The sequence below is a fragment of the Micropterus salmoides genome, unplaced genomic scaffold (assembly GCF_014851395.1).
Source record: "Micropterus salmoides isolate LMB-PRFRI ecotype aquatic unplaced genomic scaffold, ASM1485139v1 Ms_hic_scaffold_1, whole genome shotgun sequence".
Lineage (NCBI taxonomy): Eukaryota > Metazoa > Chordata > Actinopteri > Centrarchiformes > Centrarchidae > Micropterus > Micropterus salmoides.
Genome location: NW_024040040.1, coordinates 49,710,182 through 49,724,450, shown reverse-complemented (window position 1 = coordinate 49,724,450; position 14,269 = coordinate 49,710,182). Strand labels below are relative to the sequence as shown.

At 40.9% G+C, this 14,269-nt stretch overlaps 2 protein-coding genes across 2 annotated transcripts; both read left to right on the top strand.

The window, feature by feature from the left end:
• Positions 1-2,021: 2,021 nt before the first annotated feature.
• LOC119912879 (bucky ball-like) lies at positions 2,022-5,874 on the top strand. The gene is made up of 7 exons (XM_038732106.1): positions 2,022-2,191; positions 2,336-2,488; positions 2,579-4,063; positions 4,179-4,280; positions 4,914-5,003; positions 5,090-5,159; positions 5,317-5,874. The coding sequence occupies exons 1-6, from the start codon at positions 2,185-2,187 to the stop codon at positions 5,119-5,121; spliced, it is 1,869 nt and encodes a 622-aa protein (XP_038588034.1). The 5' UTR covers positions 2,022-2,184; the 3' UTR covers positions 5,122-5,159; positions 5,317-5,874.
• Positions 5,875-6,808: 934 nt separating this feature from the next.
• Positions 6,809-11,198, top strand: LOC119912869. Its single transcript, XM_038732100.1, has 5 exons — positions 6,809-6,915; positions 7,036-7,320; positions 8,345-10,495; positions 10,593-10,688; positions 10,991-11,198. The coding sequence occupies exons 2-5, from the start codon at positions 7,038-7,040 to the stop codon at positions 11,017-11,019; spliced, it is 2,559 nt and encodes an 852-aa protein (XP_038588028.1). The 5' UTR covers positions 6,809-6,915; positions 7,036-7,037; the 3' UTR covers positions 11,020-11,198.
• Positions 11,199-14,269: the final 3,071 nt, after the last annotated feature.

Below are 14,269 nucleotides of genomic sequence, written 5' to 3'. Positions count from 1 at the left end.
CATGCGCCCACAGTTGGCTGCCTCTCCTGCTGAAGAGAGTAACAGTGACCTCTGCTGCACAGACAGAGACACACAAACACTGGAACATGTGGAGGATGGAAACTACGCATATAAGGGTAAGGAAATTCGTGTTTCCATCTAAAGAATGTATTAATTTAACAAACAGGAGCGTCAGTAGCGTGTGGGAGAACACTGTGGCATCATGCTGGTTGAAGAATGGCTTGCCACATGCTACTGACGCACCTGTTTGTGAAATTGAATAAATTGTTAAATAGCCAATAATTCTTGTTTTTTTTCAGACTTCAAATCATGTAATCCACCAAACAACACCAAATAAGAGTTAGCAGCAAAGAAAGCAACCCACATACTCAGCTCTGCTGCTCATCCCACTCCTGCATGTTCTCTACAAATGTGGCATCATTCAAAAGGGAAATAATCAGGCTTTCCAATGGTTTATTGCCAAGAAGCATTGTTACAACAAAGAAATAATCTACCAAACACAAATTTCTGTACTTTTTGTGCATATTTCATTTATATTTAAATTGTACTAGCCATACTTTTGGGTCACTAATAGTATATAGGCTACATGAATAATTCTTAATTGTGTTCCTGGCACTATTCCTAAGGCTTTGAAACAGTCTTTAGACCCCTATGTTGGTGAAGTAAAAAAACAAAAACAATATACAAGATTTAAAAAATACACAAGATAAATTATATTAATAATATATATTATTTTTGGTGTAATGTAAACATTTAATTAATATTTCCCAAATCATTGCTGTAGTCTCTAGCATCTGTACATATGTTTATTATATTAGTGATTTAGTTTAAAATGATTTATCTAATGTATTAGGTCAAGATGGTGACACAAAGGACTATTAAAGGGAGAAATATGAGTGCAAAATATTTAGACAAAATTCTGGGATGTGAAATAATACTACTAATAATAACCCCCTATATCCTGTTTTTGTATGTCAGACATACAAAACACAATGAGAAAATATATATGAATTATATTTTAAGCACACAGATATAACAAAAATCATGGAAATAATAGAAAAATAAATACAATATATAAATATATATATAAATACATAAGAAAATGATCAAAGATACTCAGTTCCTCCATACATTACTTAAGTTAATGGGGAATCTTTTTCTTTTAGGAAGTCATGAATGTTCCACATCTTTAAAAAACAAACAAAAAAAATACATAATTTAAACAGTAATACATATTATTATTATTATTATTGGTGTCATGTAAAAAAAAATTAAAATATTTCTAAAATCCTGGCTATAGTTTCTAGCATCTACACATGTTTATTTTTTTTAATTCAGTTTAAAAAAAAGTTTTTGTATCTAGTTCAGACATAGCCTACAAAACACAATGAGAAAATATGTGAATTGCTTTACAAAATACGTTTTAAATACACCAATGTAACAAAATTCGTTAATTTATAAAGACATAATAAATTATCAATGATACCCATTTCCTCTATACATTACTTAAGCCAATGCTTTGTGCTTTATATCAAGTCAGGGAATATTTGGTTTGTTTGAATGTTTTCAAAGTGTTAATTCAAAGAGTTTTCACTTTTTTTATGATAAAAAATGTGCCAAAATATTTTCCTGTATTTTCACATTTGTCCTGTTTAAAACTAAAACTACCATTCAGGTGTGGCTTTTTGGTAACTTGATCCATCGATTATGAAGTGGCCTTTATGAGCCACTGTGTGATGTGATGAGCTCCAGTAGAAAAAAAAGTTATTAAAATAAAATGGGTAATGTGTTGTTTTTTTCCCCCCACATAGATTTCATCTCTTTGTTTGTTACTTTTGTTACTTTTTAATGGTTTTTGAGTTGCACAAGTTCTTGCAAATCTTACCCCAAAGCTACGTTTGATCCCTGTTAAACGCACACTATTGAAACTCGGTGCTGATTTGTCCGCTTGCAGCTGCAGCAGGTGTTTCCTATATGACTAATTAGCGGAGATGTTTCGGCTTTTGTCAGTAGAGCGTCACGTGGACCTGAGAGTGAAGTGTTCCTGCTGCGTCCGTTTCTTTATCGAAGAAGTTTCTGTAAAACGTGCCTTTAATTTTCAGACGCTGGGGGATGTTTATTTGGTTGTTTTCATTCCTCTGCGTGTTTTATTTATTCACAGGTTGAGCAAGCACGCGACAGAAAATGGACGGTAAAGAGTTCCTTATAATTCCATATACAAATATTGGTTTAATTACGTTTGAGCTGTGTAAACTTACCGTTTTGTTAACCTCAATAAGTAGAGAATTGCATATTTGCTTAAAATAATAATCTGCTCAACTGCTGCTTCCTGTAGATGGAAGCAAACAACCACACACATTTGGGAATGGACAACCGAGAACCCAACATCCCAGACCTTTTTTCTATGTCCAGCCACCATCTCAACCTTACTACCTCTACCAGCACTGGCAGATGAACAACCCATACGGTCACTATGGTTTGCCTGGAGGTATCTCGCTTTTTAAACCTAGTTTTGTTGTTGTTGTTAGCCAGTATTGTTTACCTGAAATCTCACTGTGGGCAATTATTTATTTCACAGGTTTTAATTTTGGCCGTCCCTGCATGCAACCTTACCAGTACATGCAGTATCCCGGGTATGTTTTCCCACATGCTCCGATATATCCAATGGATCACCGGCGAATGTTTGAACCTCGCTTCCACGCTCCGGTCTGGAATGACATGCCTCGTCCGCAGTATCACCCACAGCCTCAGGGGCGTCGAGAAATGGCCTGTTCAGAGGCTCAAACCGACCCCAGTGATGCCATAAACAAACTCATCGAATGCCTTGATAAGATTCGAGGCAGTGAGCTGCAAGGCGCTGAGAGAGAACTAGACTCAGGTGTGGCCTCGCAGTCCTCGGGTATGTTTTCTCCGAGAGACCAGAAGAAAAGGGACGAGCAGAATCGCACCCTGCCTGCAGCGCCCGATGAGAACCATTTGGCGTCTCCAGCTGTGACATTCAGTGACTCCACGACAGCTGTGTATGACGGCGAGTCCAGCCAAAGGAGCTTAGATGGCCTGAGCCCTCATGGATGCTGGTCTGGAGGATTAGAAGAGGAGTTGCCTCTCGATAGCTCCTCTGTTCATGAAGAGTGTCCAGAGACTGAGGAGCTGGCTGCAGACGAACACTTCCTCCCTCATGAGAAAGATGAGGTCACGGATATCCAGTCAGATACCTCGATGACCGATCCAAGTGTTCCCACATGTGACGCAGAAGAGCTCCTGAAGCAGAGAGTGGATCCAATCTTGCTCTCAACACCATCAGCGCCATCTTCTTCCTTTACCTCCAGTCAGCCAGCGCTCAAAGATGCTAAAAGTGTCGACAAAGTCTCAAAGGCAGAACATCAGAAAGCTGATCCAAGCTACCAGATCCTCAAGCTGCCTTTTCAGAGCGTTTTAAAACGTGGAGATGCTGAAGCCGGCCACCTCTCCTCCCCTGCTACACCCTACTACTACAACTACCTATCCATGCACACCACCCACGAGCGGATGAGCGTTCTCAGTCCATCTCTGGATGAGCTTTCCTCCAGAGATGAGATGTTCTCCACAGATCTGGACGACGCAGATCTTTTCCCCAAACGCGTGTATCCAGACAGGGGGCTCGCAGGAGTTGTAAGTGGGTCTCCACAAGTTGCTGATGAAGTAGAAAACGTGTGGCTGCCTGGCTCGAAGAAGGTTATGTGCGCCTGCTGTGGGAAAAGTCTAGCAAAAGGGGCAGGTAGGAGCAAAGTCCACAGCGCTAAGATTTACAGGGACGAAGCCGGGGACTCTGAGGAGGAAAGCAGATACGGAAGAGGGTGTGAGCAGCCTGTCAGAGTGGTTGTGAGGAAGCATTCTGCGCCCAGGAAGCCTCATTCGGTCCCACTTAGACATCCTGCAAAACCTTGGTATAAAAGGGGCCAATACAAAGATCCCTCAGATCCCGTCAATCAGGAGGAAGGCCATGATGTTTGTATCCAGGAGCCAGCTGATGGTGAGAGTGGAGAGATGACTAGTAGTGAGCTTCAGTGCAGAACATGTCAGGGTAAGTCTCTGCCAGGAGTCTCTCTTTCTTTGACATCAGTTGACGGACATTATTTTCATGTCTAAATGTGCAATCATGTTAGAAATACGTACTGAATGTGTGAACTCGTTCATAGACAGACTCTGCAGAGAAGATCTGACCATGTCAGATCAAGGAAGGTGGGGAGACGGTGACGTGATCCCCAGGAGGAGACAAGCAACCCCTCTTCAACGACAAGGTTGAATTTAGCCACTCAATGTCTTGTTGGGGAAAAAAAAGTTAAATCTCAGTCTTCTCTTGAAGCAACTACATTTACACGGCCAATCATTTTGAAACTCAACCCAAACAGCCTGTGTATCTTGATTAAAATTTTGCTGCCAAGATGGAGCAGTTTCGGTCCCAAACGTTTTTTTGAAATGCTGAGCTGGAACCCCACAGTCTAAAGTTGGGAGCACATTAAACACATCAAGGCAAACAAAGATTATCTTGGCAAGTTCTAGGTGTAAAACTTAGGCCAGAAAATGTTCCATAAGCATTTAAAATCTCAGTTTCTTGCTCACAATAAAGAAACTTTGTTTTTCAGCCACAGCACATGATATAAATCTCTGTCCAGGAAAAATCTGAATTGAGTTAAAATGAGTCTGTGAAAATCAGTTATTTCATTTATGAATTTTAAAACTTTGATAGTGTCCCTGGCTTAATGTGTTTGGTCGTTCTTTGGATGTACGTGGAGTTAGGGTTGACTTGGGTGTTGTGAGATTATTGTTGTGAATTTGTCTTCAAGTCAAAGACATAACGCATGCATATTCTCTTTAGCCTTAATTCTTCAAACTCACCCCTGGTATAATGTTCTGCTCATATCGTCGGATAGAAATGAGTACTCCGAGGAAAGTGATGTACCACAGGCCAAGAGATGAGGACAATGATGACGATGAGCCGCCACCTTTACCCTGGGAAAGAGGTTAATATCAGAGTTTCTTCTCTAACACTGTTTTGGCTATCACATTTCTCTGACTGCGATTGTTATATTTTTTTGGCCTTCATCAGGTTCTACAACGAGAGGAGAACCAAGATGTTGATGTCCCCGGATTGACTTTTGAACAAAGTGTTTTGAACTGTAGGTGAAATGCACAAGATGAAAACTGTTTTACAATGCTCCACAGGGGAGATATTGGTTTCACACGCTCACACCAACACACTCTTCAGTATGTTGTATAACTTCTACCTTGAAGGGGAAAATATGTTTTTAATGAAATGTTTTCTATCCTCCTCAGGTCGCCCCTCCAAAGGTGTAATTGTTTCAGGATAATGTGTTTGAAAATATTTAGAGCACCAGGTGAAATGCACTGCACAGACAGCCTCTTTTTGTTAGGTAAAAAAAAAAAAAAAATGTATAAAGTTTCTTCAGTGACACTAACGTGCACTACTTATGAATTTCACAGACAGGCAAATGGGCTGAAAGGTTGCACTGTTTGGGGCCAGTCCAATAAAATATTGTCATTATTTAAGTTTTGTGTTGACTCATCTTACATATGTTGTCGTGAGATTTACACTCTTATAATGAGGACTGGTTGAAATTGAAAGTGTATTTCAAGAAGCACGTTTTCTAATTGACATGTATTGTATATGGAAAACTTGAAGCAATACCAGGAAGGAACCACGTTCCAACACTTAAGGGCCTATTTTAACTTAAGGGATCTAGTTTGGTAGATGTATAGATATGGCAGCAGATGGAAATACCTATATATTTGCAGAACCAGGTGCTAGTTCTGTCCACTGTCATACTGTATCACATGTTCTCAGTAGATGGTAGCGTGATTAGTTGAGTAACATTTGATTCCTGCTTTTCAAATGTGGATTGTCTGTTTTTTACATCATAAATTCAATAAATTTGCAGACTGTTTATCGCATGAAACAAGTCATTTAAAGATGTCACCTTGCGAAATGGTGATGGCCACTTTTCCCTATATTCTGACATTTAATAGACCAAAATAATTAATCAGTTGAGAAAATTACATCAGATTACTTAAGAATGAAAAGAATTGTTAGTTAGCCCTTTTTTTTTTTTCTACTAACCTATGGGTGTCGCTGGATGCTCTAACTTGTTTTTGTTCACAACAGTATTTTTACAGAAAGCTGAGGCAACACCTGCTGATTTAGATTATCATTCTTTAAGGAAAAGGCTTTATACTGAAATGTGGGATCCAGTGCAAATACCAGAATATTTTGACAGTAAAAGTAAGTTTTGTAGGGGTATTTTGTCCTGAAAGCACACTGACAAGAATCAACAAAAAAACAGTAATACTAATTAAAAATTACTGGTCAAGTAAATAAACTCGTCACAGCATGATTGCTTTAATAGGGTCTATAAATACTGTTCCAGGCTACCAAACAAGCTATTATCTAACCTTTTAATTGGCTCTTCAGTGGTCATACCTGCATCTCAACATGGGCCGTGTGAATATGTGCTTTGCATTTTAGAGATGAACCCTCAAGAATATGAACCTTGAGCTTCACAAAGATGCTAACAAAGGACAGGATGCCACTTTGAGCCACATATCTGTAACCTGCGCCAATGATTCCAACCAGCTGCAGGTTGGTTGCCCTTAATTAAAGCCAGCTCCTCACCTCCTTTACCTCTTGTCTGCCTTTCCACAGGTGAGATGATGCACCACAGTGGGAAGGAATCAGTGGGAAACAAACATTTTTCATTGGCTTTAGAAGAAGGTCATTAAACTCTAATTGGCCAGTTGTCACCTGGAACCAAAACTTAACCAATCAGTGCAGCATTTGACAAGCTAGCCTTCCACTTCAAATTTAAAACATACTTTGAAAGCTGTATTGGTTTGTCAGTGGTAATCCTCTTTTTGCATGTAGGTATACTTGTTCAGCAAGTGTTTTGTAGTTAGAAAATTCACAGATTTTTGCAAAATAATTGCCAACAAAGAACAAAACAGTTCAAACAAGTACTTTAACTTGCTTTTCTTTGTCAGATATGGAGGCAGCCACGTCTACCTTGCAACATTCTTTCGGTCCGGGCCCTCGAGGTCCAAGCCCACCTTATGGAGCTCAGCAGGCTCAAGGGTCCCATCAGCTGGATCCTGGGTCTTCAGGAGCTTCACGTTCTGAGGAGCAGCAGCAGCAGCAGCAGCACCACCACAAACCTTTCTTCTACGTCCAGCCCTCGCAGCCATACCTGCCCATGCAGAGTATGCAGTGGCCTGTGCCAGTGCCCATGCCTGTTTCCTACAACCCATACTATGGCTACCCTGGTTTAGGTAAGTGCCAATTAGGGTGCAACTAATGGATTTTGGAGTTGTAATGCTCCCTGAATATATTTAACTTATGCTGCAGTTGCTGCTGTACAAGGCCCTTTGTTTTATGTAGAAAACAATTAATGTAGTGAAGTGTTTTGAAATGGAACATTTATTCACTAAATGCTTTCCTAGTTTATCATTTCTACATATACTTTGTTTGTTTTTTTGTTTTTTTATGCATTCTTTTTTTGTTTGTAAATGAGTTGGTCTACCTCTGTATACTTTTAAATACACACGACATTAATATAAATGCTCACATTTTCAGATTATTTACCTGCATCCTGAGTTTCTGGTGAGGTGGCAATTGTAGTGATCTAAATCACTGTTCTGTTCAGTGGCTAATTAGCAAATGTTGGCATGCTAACATGCTACACTAAGACGGTGAACAATGCAAACATTTTACCTGCTAAACATCATCTTGTTAGCATTGTCATTGTGAGCAGGTAAGGCACAGCTGTGACTTTTGCCAACATCACCATGCTAAGTACAGTCAAAACAAATGGTGTGACTGTAAACTAGTCCAGACTTTTTATTAATCAATTATCTTATTTTGCTGCTGCAGTGACCCCATTTTGCATATAGTTTTGTCTTTCGTGTAAAGTTCTGCACAGGCCTAAAACTGAGACTAGACTCTGCCCTTACCTGCATCTGTAAGACCCAACTCAGCTGAACCTAATTGGTACTGCCAAATGTGAGACCCAAATTGGCTCAGAAACCCGAAAAAGAAAACCAGTATTTTCTTTGCTTTATTTCACCCATTACTCATCATTGGCTCGCCAGGCTAATGAGAAGCGTTTCTGTTCCTCTTTCAGCTTTGCATTGTGCATCTACTTTTGCAAAACACATGACATGCTTTGAGGCTGATTGACAGAGTGAATGAGAGGGGCTCAGTAGTTTAGTGAGATGTGCTTTGAAATGGATAAATTTTATGATTAACAAACCACTAGAGCACTTTAATACTCATTACTTTCTTTTGCTATTAAAGGTTATGGCATGCCAGTGATGCCCAGCTATCAACCAAATCCGTACACAGAGCCACCTGGCTTTGTTGTACCCCATACTCACCTCCATTTGATGGACTACAGACGCATGCTCAACCCTCAGTATTACCAGACCATGGCCTACCAGTCTCGCAGGTTCCGCTACCAGCACAACGGCCAGGCCAGAGAAATGACCAGCTCTGAGGTTCAAACAGAGCCACTATCTGCAACCCAGAGGACCAGCACCTCAGGTTCCAGCAATGTTGAAACCTCCAGTGGTCTCCCAGTCCACAGCACTGACAACACCCCCAGTGTCCCCACCAGTCAGCCGCTCTCACCAGCCTTTGCTGTGCAGAAGGGGGATCACTCTCTGGAGCCAAAGGACATGTTGAACTCTTCCAACAAACGGACGCCACCAAATGGCAGCTTTGTTATTCAGACAGAGGAGGTGAGGATTGAATGCTGCACCACACCGGTGGGACTACAACTCCTGCACTCTCATGAGACTTCAGAAGTATCCCACAGCTTTTCCCAAGATGTGGTCCAGTGTAGATCCATTCGCCAGGGTCGTGTGCTGCAGGACGAGGGACTGTGCCTTCCTGCAGAAGAGTCAGAGCAGGTACTCCAAGCACGTCCTGACATCCTGTTAGTTGGGATGCCCAGCAGCGATGAGAAGATCCCGGCTTCGGAGGAGACGAGGAACCAGATAGACTCTGTGAGTGTTTCCTCAGACTTTGGATCCCAAGTAGCAGTTAATGGTGGCGATCAGGAGACAAGCGGTGAGAAAGATCAGAGTGTTGCATCCAAGAACCTTCACTTCAAAGTTGTTCACCTGCCATTTGACCCCAAGTACCTGGATGAGCTGAGAAAGATGGAATCCACTGTCTGGTCAATGGAGGACACTATGATTCCCTCCCCTGAATCGCTGATCCAAAACGGTTGCACAGAGTCTTGTGATGAAACACTGGCTGCTGTAGCTGAAGTGCCTTCAGCAGATGCACTGATGGTGAGGGAGGAGGCTCCTACAGAAGAGGTTGTTCCCATGATCGAGATGCCTCCTCTGACAGAGGATGAACTGGATGACATGGTCCCCACTGTGAGTCCTGGGGATGAGATGGCATCTGAAGCTGATATGTGCTCTATGATGGGTGTTCCTGTTGCAGAGGAAACTCCTATGACCGAGTCGACACACATAGCAGAGGTGGCTCATGTACCTTACTTGCTGTTGTTGGATAATTCTCCTCTTAAGGTAGATAGAAACCAACATAGACGAGAAACAAATGCCCAGGATCACCAGGACACTTCATTCGAATCATTGCCTGCCTACCTCCCCTCAACCAGCTGGCTGGCTGACTTTGATAATGTCTACTACTGTAGCAAGTTGCCACAAACTCCCAAGAAACAGAGCAGACCTTTGAGCAGCCACGGTTTAGATGTGCCTTCCAGAAGACGAAAACTAGACCTAGAGTACAAGGAACAGCCTACAATTCGAAAGCCAAAAGAGAGGTACAAACCCAAAGGCAAGGTGGATCGACGAAGCCTCTCTGACCATGAATGCTGCGTTAGTAGAAATTTCAATGAGAATGCGTTTAGCCCTTATGTGTCCAAGAAAGAGCGACTTTGCGCCGGATGTCAGGCAAAACGCAGGATCTGTACATCTGCCAGCCCGGGACTCGATGCTCAGACCTTAAAAAGAAAAGCTTTCCAACAGTGGAATGATGGGCTCTTACCAACATGTGAAGCCTGTAAATCTCACACCAACACACGACTGATGAGACAAGGTTCCAGTCCTGATGTCCGTGGTGGCCGCCGTCATGGACACGACACTGAGGGAGAATCGTCTGAGAACAGCTCATGGCGCACAAGGCCGAAATGGAGGGCAGCTGATAATCTCAGGAAGCTCGGCGATCTCAAGAGGCCCCTGGCCTCAAAGCAAAACTTGGAGAAATGTCCTACAGCAATGTACCCCAAGCTGAGAGAAAAGAACTGTGTGTGTAATGAGCCACATCGTCAGTCTGGTGCATGGGAGAGGATGCACCACTGCCCCCACGGCAACACCATCCGAGAAATGGATGAGAACTGTGCCGTGCCCGTTTCCCTGCAGGACAAATGGAGGAACATGGATCAGATTTACCAGACGCACAGGTGGCAAACCGGTAAGCAAATGGTTTTCATGATCAGGAGAATTAACACTTAACATGCTTTTGTGTAACTGTGCCTGTCTTTGCCACTCTATAACTTCTCATCCGACAGAGAAGTCATGGAAAGCAGCGATGACTAACCCCGATACCGATGGCTCCAAGAATGAAGCCAAATCACAACACTTGAATAAACACAAGAAATCACAAGGTTTGCTGTTCACTTAAAAAAAAAAAAAAAAAAAAAAAAAAAGTGTTGTACTTTAAAATCACCTGTAACATAAGTAATTTTAAATCAAGACTTGCACAGAAGGGCAGCCTTGAAAAGCAGAAATTTGATAGACTAATGTGCACAAATACAGGGACCAAATGTCATGACACTGCAGCTACTCTAGATCAAGAATGGTATGCTGACTTTTCATCATGAATATAGAAAGAGGATGTAGCAAGTCTGCTTTCTTGCACTTAACATTTTGTGCTATGTATTTTTATTTTTTCCCTCTCTCTCTGCAGGAACCTGTAGAAAAGACACGCGATGTTAATTTGCACGAGTACACTTCAAAGTGAAAAACACTTTTAAAAATGATGCACACTTAATTTAAATTATTTCCACCTAAATTATTTGTATAATAAATCACAATATTCACTATTTATTAACACAGATGTATGATCATGTATTTGTATTGCTTTAAAAAAATAAACACAGTTTTTTGCACCTGCAGTTCCTGATTTTTCCAATGTTTGGGGAGTAATATTGTGATGAAAGTAATAACTTAGTCCACTAGATGGAACTATTTCTACAGTAAGTAAATGGTCCACCAGGTGATAAGATATTGAATTGGGCTTTATTTTTTTAATTCTGACAAAAGCATCAGTGCATAAATTATAGGACAAACTGGTTTGTCAGATGAATCTCAGTCTTTGATTAAACTGAAATTTTAAATGGAAATTCTCCTTGTAAAAGTCTGTATTGAACTGTTTTGAAGGGTTGACAATTAAACCACCTGCAGCCTGGACAGATCTTTATCTTCATTTTGACCCTTAAAACAAAGCAACTTAATTTCTGTTTTCCACATAATTCATGGCACTGGGATCACGTATTTGCTAAGACCTTTTTAAAATGACAGCTTTATCTAGAATGCTTTACAGTGAACGTTAACTTCATAATCATGTTCAGGTGGAGGTTTCTGGGGGATAAAATCTGTGACCCTTTGGCCTGTCCTGTAACCTGCAGCTTCTCTGAACAATGCTGATGGCTTTAATAGTTGAATAAAATGACAAACTCATACAGCTTAACATTGAACAACTTATTTCCTGAATATGTTTCATCTACTTTTTAAAAGCATAATTACCTAATGAGTGTGTTTTTATTTTTTAAGCTATGCTATTAGTGTGGCTGTAGGTGAGTGTATGTCTATCCCCCTGAAATTTCAACAGCTACTGGATGGACTGCCTTGACAGTTTGTACAAACATTCAGTCCCCGGAGGATGAATACTATAAACTTTGGTGATTCCCTGACTTTTTCGTGTTGTGCCACCACAAGGCTGATATTTGTGATTTTGAGTGAAATGCTTCCACAACTACTGGATGGGTTGCCATGAAATATGGAAGGCTGCGCACATCCACGTCTTCCTCGAGATGAATTGTAATGACTTTGGTGATACTGACTTTATCTAGCGGGATCTCTGTATGAAAGCGGGTTTTGTTTCAGTTTTTGCTCGCTCATGAGGTCAAGCGAGCACGCCTACGAGCACAAACCTGGTTGCAATCTTAAAACTGCACCGCTAGTGGCCGCTGTAAACTACATGTTGCCCCTTTAAATAAAATATGGAAAAAATCACACCTGCTAAACATCAGCGTGCTAGTATTGTCATTGTAAGAATGTTTGCACTCGTTATTTTTTTTAACCATCAGCTTTCCGACATCTCTGCCTTTGATTAACAAGTGCTCGTTGGCTCCCATGGAGAAAAAATAACGCTAATGTAAGCGTTTAGCTAAAAACGCCACTGAAAAGTAAAGCGTCACAGAGTCGACTCTTATTCCCGTTTCTGATTATGTCAGCTAAAACATGAAAACACAATACTTAAACGGGTGACTGGTTTGTTTTGTGAAAAAAAAACATATTTCCACAATATATTGAATTAGAATTGAATTATTATACTAACATTATTAGAGTATTAGAGAATAGTTTTTCTTGTCAAGCTGTGAAGGCGAAGTGTGAATTCCATTATTGACCGATAATGTGTAATGTTGCTCCCCAAGGGGAAAAAAATACACAAATGTAGTGAATAAATAATGAATCGTGTCGGGCCAGACCATTAGAGTTTATGCAGTGTTCAGCATGCCTTTGAGACCAGGTAATGAAACCAATTTTACTGACGTTGTTCCAGATGAAACATGTTTGTATGCAGCAATAATAGCTTTCCTGGCTGGAGGGGAGGTAAATAAGATTGTATGTTTCTGTCAGTTGCTTCATGTGATAGAATCGTGGGTGTCGATGTGTGTATTTGTAATTTTCAGGGTCTCTCAACAGGCCAACTACTGCTCATTTTGCCTCAGATTGCTTTGCTTTCTTTTCCTCATCCTCCACGGAGACATCTGCACAGAAAGCCCACACAATGTGCCGTCTTCGACGGGAAGAAAGGCCTGCTTTTGAGCATTGTTTGAAACAGAGACAGTCAAAAGCTTTTTTTTGCAATTTGAAACAACCCTCTTAAGTGATTTCTGGCTAACGGGGGGGGAAGAGGTTCTTTGAAGCTAACGATGTGTGGCGAGGGAGGCCAGATGGGATGAGGAAAGTTGCTGCACTGGAGCACAATACATGATTTCCCCTCAGATTTGTCAGTTTCAGGGCAGAGATGGACAGCGCGGTTTGGACGGTCTCAGAGCTCATATCTCTTCGACTCCTTATCCACGCTGCCGTTCCATCTTCATGACGCCTGCATTATGGACAAATGTGGAAGGCTTCAGTGTGATTGGTTCCCGAGTGGATTTACAGTATGAGGTGGTGGTGGCAGGATGTCTGATGTGCTGTGTGTATCACATAAAGCTGGAGGAGGCACATATGTTTAATAAGGAACAACATTAAAAGGGTCTCTGTGGGAAAAACCTCATAGAGTGATGATTACCGCTAACAGGGCTGGTGTGAGTTGATCATCATTTGATGCATCAAATGCATGAAAGCCAAAATGCTCTTAGATCTTAGCTCTTAAAAGGACAGAAATATGAAGAAAATCCTCAGAAGTAAGGACATTTTACAGCTTCTAACTTCTTCTAAAAGCACTCACAGCATGCACACACAAATCTAAAAGCATACATTATGAAGCTGATCATTTCAGTTGTATCTTTTAAAGAGTTTGTTTGCCCTGATCACAAAAAAACATTTGGTACAGTATTATTGGTCTCATTGTCATTACTTTTTGCATTAAAAAGGTTGTTGTTGGGGCGTAGGGCTGCCAAGGAATTTAGTACCTTTTGAACTTGGCCTATTTTACCCCATAGTTAACCTTGTTTATTTCCTTATTTTGTGTTAGGGAAAGTTCGATGAGTACTGTTTTTGTGTATGTTTATTATTTTAGAATATATTTTACAGTTTTTTCTTTGTTTTCATCTGTGGCTTTACTGTAAAGCAGTTTGCAACTCCGGTTAGAAAGCTGCTATATCAATAAAGTATAATTGTTGTTGTTGAAAGGTTTCCATTCAGCTGACTCATTGGTCCTTGACTGTACTATAAGCGAGTGTTTGCAGTACTACTAATGAACTGAAACCTCAGGCTCCCTGGAAGAGTAGGA